The sequence below is a fragment of the Episyrphus balteatus genome, chromosome 3 (genome assembly GCF_945859705.1).
Source record: "Episyrphus balteatus chromosome 3, idEpiBalt1.1, whole genome shotgun sequence".
Lineage (NCBI taxonomy): Eukaryota > Metazoa > Arthropoda > Insecta > Diptera > Syrphidae > Episyrphus > Episyrphus balteatus.
Window position 1 is genome coordinate 119,506,843 of NC_079136.1, and position 6,854 is coordinate 119,513,696.

Consider the following 6,854-nt stretch of genomic DNA (forward strand, 5'->3'; position numbering starts at 1 on the left):
TGTTTTTTTATTTCTGAATGCCTCGTAAACGAGCTTACCGATTTCAACCAAAATTTTCAAAAACCACATTGTTTGATTTATTTTTTTTAATATTTCAAATTTTTTGTATGAAAAATTAATACTTTAAAAACGGGTTGATGAATTTTATCGAAATATGGTTTACATGAGTATTTCTTAATGGCGTATCTATCAACTTTTTTTTTAAAATGTTAGAATTTGTAGGTATTTATAAAAATTATTTTTTTTTTTAAACTGCTCTAACGATTATCGAATTTGCTTTAATAAAAACGTCTTATTAATTTTTTATACAAGAAATCAAATGGCATACTTTAAATTTGAACTGACCTAATTTGCGAAATTATCTCATATAGGGTCTAGTAAAAACAGGCCATTAGTCGCAATTTAAAATAATAGATTTTTTCATCCACTCGTTTTCGTTTCTCATGTCGTTTTCCAAAATTCAAAAAGTGTCACTCCTAGCTATATAATCACTCCTAAAAGGAGTGATTTCAAATTCCAAAATTGAAAAAGGAGTGAATTTTTGGACTGAATTCTTCACTCCCAAAATTTTGAAGGAGTGACGGAGTGATTACCAATACTTCTACATTTATCTTCATGGAATACTTGTCAAATTCTTGGGTGGCTGTTTTAATTTTTTTTTGTGAACTAAATTATATTTATTTATAAAAAAAATCAATAAAGTGGATTTAAAAGATTTGTGTTATTATTTCGTATTACAAACACATGCAAAGAAAACGTCAAATCACTCCACTTGTCAAATTCATCGTGAACAAATTCCAAAATTGCACAAAAAAGGAGTGATTCACTCCCTTAATATTGGTTTCGTTTCGTAATACAAAATAAGGGCCTTGTGTGGACGGGGTTTAAGAAAACCCGCTGTACAATTTTAAAAAAATTGACAGTCAAAAAATTACTGACATTTCTCGCTTGTCATCAACAAAACTTCAAAAATTCTTGAAACGAAAAAAATAAAATGACCAAAGAAGTAAATAGTTAAAAGAAAATCAACCAATTTTGCTGTAAAATAAAAAAAAAAAAAACTACATAAAACATGTTCGCCTACAATAAAATAACAACCAAATCAAAAAGAAGCTAATTCTTCAAATCTAAAATTTATAATTTAATTATATCTGTCGTGCGTTAAAATATAATTGCTTTGTTTAACATTAATTTCCTCTGCGTCTGAAAAAGAGTGTGTATTATCGAACACTCTCAACCGCCGGCAGCGATCAATAAATTAGGAAAAAAAACTCAAATTAAAAAATCTGCATCAGAAATAAATTAAAAGACGATTCATAATAACCTGTATTTATGGCAATCACTAGCTAAGGAAATACTTTTCCAAAAAAGACATAATTTCTTCCTTTTTGTAATTTTATGGCAATTCAGGACGGACATCGAATGAAAAAAATGTCTCACAACGATGCTTACAATGCAGTCAAAGGCTTTCCAATAACAGCTCCGCGCAGTATTTGGGCCGCTTCTGGTGGCTCCTTTATAGTTTGTTTTGTATTTTATTTCTTTTATGGTGGTTTCCTAACATTGAGTTTATTTAGCTGCTTAGCTTTAGGTAAGCAATATTTGATGTATCCTTCTGGACCGAGAGACCACAGCAAATAAATTTTGATTTTAGAGTGATAACCAAAATGTGAGTATGCAGTTTTATAGCATTTATGCGTTCCAATAACGAATTTAAAAGTCTGGCAGCTTTAAATCGCAGCCTTATATGGTTTCCGGGAGATAAAATATCGACAGTTTTCCAATTAATATGAGTTGGCTAAGTTGACAAAAATTCATTCTCTGAATATAAAGAATCTGTTATTTCCCCTAAACCTGAAGACATCAATCTTGACGATGCTACAAATAGAACTCAAGATATAATCTTTTAAAACTAACCATATCGGCTCTATTTTGGAGAGTTTGGAATTCAAAAAGACAAACAAAAAACTAACCAAAAACATGCAAGTGGCCATTGCACAGAGGCATAGGTAGATGACTGCAGAGTCGGCATCGTGGGTTCATGCCCAACGATCGGCTCAGAAGTTTTTTCTAAATCGCCAGCTTAACAGAAGCATCTGTGCGATAACATGAGACAATTTTCAACGAAGTCTCCCCTGGTTTGTCGATACGATTGTACTTTTTTCGATACACTTGACTTTGCTAAAGTAGGTACACAAATACACTTTTACTAAATTTGATACATTTTTGAACTTCCGTTTAATCAATGTATGTAATTATGTATTCTGCATTAATTTTTAGTTAATGATTTAGTTAAAACTGCAATATTAGTCAACCATACTCTTGACTTAAACAGAACATTCAAGAGTGGATTTAAATATTGTATTTAGTTTTCTTCGAAAAAAGAAACAAACTTGCTTTTGAGGACATCTATTTTGTGGTGGCGAATCTCCTCCTAATCTAATTCCAAAGAAGAAAAAAATCATTAAAAATTATTTTTCAATAACAGTTGAAAGAATCAAAAATCTCATACGAAATCTATTTCCAGGGAATACAAATTCATATGAAATGACAAGTAAATTCCACTTGAAATTAATTTCCGATACCACTAAATTTTGAGGGAAGCCTTTCATGAAACATAGGAAATAGTCCCAGATAAATTTTATTTTTCTTACATGTGAAATTTGTTAAAAAAAAATGATACATTTTATTTATTTATTTATAATACTTTATTACATATTGAAGGACATTATTATATTTAACTCTTTTTCGTGTTTTTGTTTTTTCATTTTTTGGAAGATTTATTTCTGTTTTACAGCGTTTACCGATTAGATTAAATCTTAAAGTTAAATGCACCTGCAATAAATCTGCAAATTTACAGATTTACTCACCAAGTGCTTTTTCTCTTCGGCAAGATCAAACTATTGAATTCTAATAAGACATCATTGTTTTGCAGTTGTAAGCGATTCACTCTTTTTCGCTGTATCAGGTATCACGCAAGAACAAAATCAAAAATGCACTCAAAAATGTGTCTTTCGAACTTTATGAAAAAAAAATAACTTTTTTTTGGTAAATCATAAAGTTATTAGTTTATTAAAAATTACTCTTTTATAAAAGTTGCAAGAATCAAAAAGTACGAATTGTACTTTTTGATACACTTTCTATTTCGCTTTCGATACAATGCTGAAAGACGATTTTTCATCTCTGTGTCTACCTCTTTGTGCCTAGGGCTGCCAGACGTCCCGATTTCGGCGGGAGAGTCCCGAATTTTGTACCCTGTCCCGATATCTGTACCGATTTGCAAAATGTCCCGATATTGTCCAGACATTCCGTTTCTTAATCCGTTTTTGTTTGAAAGCTTTCAATTTCAATTGATTTCGGCCTTTCCAGGGAATTTATATATTTTGCAATTCTATGTCAATGTCAATAAAACATATTTATTCAACATTTTAATCTTTTTTTAAACTGTACTCGAGCTGTGGTCAAAAATACTATATTCTCTCGAAAACCTTTGACAGAGGTGACATTTTCTTCCTGGGAACATTTGCTACTTGTTGTGTTTGGTAAATATATTCCCACTTTTATTATTACACGTGTATAAATGAAAAGTAAAACTACCGGTCCAATTTTACAAAACATGTTTTTGAGACATTTTGTTGTGTCTTAATGTTTGTAAGCACGATAACTTTTGTAAGAGTTTAGAAAATTGAAATATGGTAAATAATAAAATCTTAGAATTTTCAAAATGAAAAGCTTCCAGCTTTCGAGATAAAAAGCTGGTAACCTTAATTTATTCACAATCCATTATATTGTAAGTCTGCATTCAAAAATGTAATGTTAAACAGAATCGTTTCCAAAACAAGGCCATTTAAACAGTTTATATCTTGAGTTCTATTAATCGCATCGTCAAGATTGATGTCATCAGGATTAGGGGAAACGTCAGCGCATCAGTGTTTATATTCAGAATGTGAATTTGTGTTAATTTAACCTACTCAAATTAATTAAAAAAAACTCGCGATATTTTATCTCCCGAAAACCATATAAGGCTGCGATTTAAAGCTAACAGACTTTTGAATTCGTTATAAGAAGAACGCATAAGGCTATAAAACTGCATACTCACATTTTGATAATCACTCCACTCCCAAATTTTGCTGTGGGCTCTTAGACTGGGAATAGTCTAATTATGTAATTATTCTTATTCTATTACTCTTAGGTATTCTCTATTATGCTCAAGATATACTCCTATATCATCCCGATTTACCGGCAAACTCACGTATTTACATTCCCATTCCAACGATGCACAATCTGCCCCATGAAACAGTAAGCATCCATACACCAGACAAGGTGACGTTGCATGCCTTCTGGGTCAGTCAACCGCAAGAGAGGAGCAAATTTGTGCCGACATTTGTTTATTTCCATGGCAATGCCGGCAATATGGGCCATCGGATGCAAAATGTTTGGGGAATCTTCTATAATCTTCATTGTAACATATTGATGGTTGAATATCGTGGTTATGGACTGTCGACGGGTAGTCCATCTGAGAAAGGATTGGCTATCGATGGAAGAGCAGCAGTGGATTATTTATTCACTCGACACGATCTCGATCATGGTCAGATTGTTGTATTTGGACGATCATTGGGTGGTGCTGTGGCTATTGATGTGGCAGCTGATCCAAATTATAGTCGAAAAATTATGTGTGCCATTGTTGAGAATACATTTACGAGTATTCCTGATATGGCTGTTGAACTAGTCCATCCTTCTGTGAGATATATACCGAATTTCTTTTATAAAAATAAGGTAAGTTATTTAGTTCAATTCAGTATCAACTTATCTTTCATTTGACACTAATTTTAACCTCTAACCTTATGAGCCAAGTAACTCGACGGTCGCCGCTTGTACTATTAGTTTTATTTGAGATTTCTCTTTGATTTAATTTTTTTCCAACTTCATAAAAAAAACTTAATCTCTACAGAATTAAAAAAAAAAAATGTTTCTTTAATTACAGTTTCATTCATTAACGAAAATTCGCAAATGCACATCACCGTGTCTATTTCTATCGGGTTTAGCTGATAATTTGGTTCCACCGCGTATGATGAGAGCATTATATACTCAATGTCCAAGTGAAAAGAAACGTATTTTAGAATTTATTGGAGGTTCACACAATGATACTTGGGTAGTGGAGGGGTAAATATAATTATTTTCATTTTTTATTCTTCTTTAATATTTTACTAATATTTTAATATTTCAGTTACTACCAAGGAATCAAAGAATTTCTAAGTGAATGTCAAAATGTAACATTACCTCTTCAAAAGCCACCGGAAAAGAGTAATGTGTGGAATGAAATAGAAATTGTATAGTTAATTTAGTAAAAAAAAAATAAAGTACTTCGTTAATAGTACTAAAAACTGATAAACACATCCGTTAAATATTTAATTAAGATAACTTAATTTTCTTCTTTTTTAATATAAAAATTAATTATATCGTTTGCAATACTAGTTGAAAAATTAAAAAAAAAAACAATAATGTTTTTTTAATAAATTGGATCATTATTATTTGTTTTAGAATTGCAATTTTAAATATTTAAAACTTTTGGAATGTATTAAAAGAAATTAAAAATTTAAGGACTAAGATATGTATAGATGACCTATCCGAAAACAAGAGAAAACAAAAAAAAAATCAATAAAACTATTTTCTTAGAGAAAGAAAAGAAAAATAATTATGAACCGTTTTTTTTTATAAAATATTAATATTTAAACATTTGGATGATCGGTCTTTCAGAAATTTCTTTATGGGAATTAGACAATTTGGTAAGTTTTAAAAATTTGATAAACTTTTAGCCTATAACAATTAAAGAGTCTTAAAGAAAGAGAATAAAGAGCTTATATTAAATTAAAACACGAGCACGCAATTTTGTAACTTAACCCCTTTGCATCCAGCGTCAAAGATTAAGAAATAGACATTTTTTGAAATTATTTACATACAAAAACAACATCTTTTTCTAAGGATTTTTCACCCATTATTTAGTCATAGTACAATAGAATTAAAATCCACGACTGGGTTCCAAAGATTATTCTAGTTCTAAAAACTTATGAGGCAATTTTCTTGTTTTCACATCGTTTCCTAGTTAAAGGTGTTTTTATGTTGATGCCAAGCCACAAACGACAACATTCGCAACCAACCCTAATGTGAGTTTCACGTGAAAAAAGTTTCAGCCGAAATATTTTTGTTCATCCGAATTTTTAAGCCAATGAAATTTTATTTTTTCGGTTGTTTGTATACTGTCTATATTTAAGCAAAAAAAAAAAGAGTTGTCCGTTCAATTTACTTCACGCGAAAACTAGTTTCAATAATTTCTAAGCGGATCCATGTGAAAACTTCTGACAAGTCGATGTATACAAATTTAAATAGAAAACAGTTAAAACACATCACTTCCACTAGAACTGAAAATTATGCTATTCAATTTTTTTTTTTTTCAAGTGGCTTATTTTTTAAACATTTTCTTTTTAAATCAAATTTAAAAAAGAAAATATAAATATCAAGTATTTTCAAGCTAATTTCTCTTTTGGCGTGAAAAAAAAAAATAATTTGAAATATAAAATTTTACAACTGTACTCAAGTAAGTATTACAGCGGGTGATAATGGGCAAAGTAGGTTGTTAGGAATACTAGGCAAGCAGACAATGAGTTATTGTTTCACGTACAAGATTCCACAAGGAAAAAATAAATTTCATTTTTCCCCTATTGTGAATTTCTAACGCAAAGTTCCCTTGTTTCTGAACTTTTTTTTTAGGTGAAATACGATGTAGTAGCATTTTACTTACAATAACGTTTAAAAATCCGTACAAACAAACAAAATTCGTGTGAAGATTTTCCCTG

General features: G+C 30.3%; 1 protein-coding gene across 1 annotated transcript; it reads left to right on the forward strand.

Moving 5' to 3' along the window:
• Positions 1 to 1,006: 1,006 nt before the first annotated feature.
• Positions 1,007 to 5,628, forward strand: LOC129915881 (protein ABHD13). Its single transcript, XM_055995578.1, has 4 exons — positions 1,007 to 1,591; positions 4,193 to 4,776; positions 4,985 to 5,163; positions 5,228 to 5,628. Exons 1-4 carry the CDS (start codon positions 1,399 to 1,401, stop codon positions 5,334 to 5,336), a joined length of 1,065 nt encoding a protein of 354 aa, XP_055851553.1. The 5' UTR covers positions 1,007 to 1,398; the 3' UTR covers positions 5,337 to 5,628.
• The last annotated feature ends 1,226 nt before the right edge of the window (positions 5,629 to 6,854 follow it).

What these genes read in the sequence shown, in the direction of transcription:
- LOC129915881 (XM_055995578.1), top strand. Translation starts at nt 1,399, where the DNA reads ATGGCAATTCAGGACGGACATCGAATGAAAAAAATGTCTCACAACGAT. An exon ending in ATTTAGCTGCTTAGCTTTAG is followed by an intron (nt 1,592 to 4,192) that starts GTAAGCAATATT and finishes TATTACTCTTAG; the next exon opens with GTATTCTCTATTATGCTCAA. An exon ending in GATACTTGGGTAGTGGAGGG is followed by an intron (nt 5,164 to 5,227) that starts GTAAATATAATT and finishes TTAATATTTCAG; the next exon opens with TTACTACCAAGGAATCAAAG.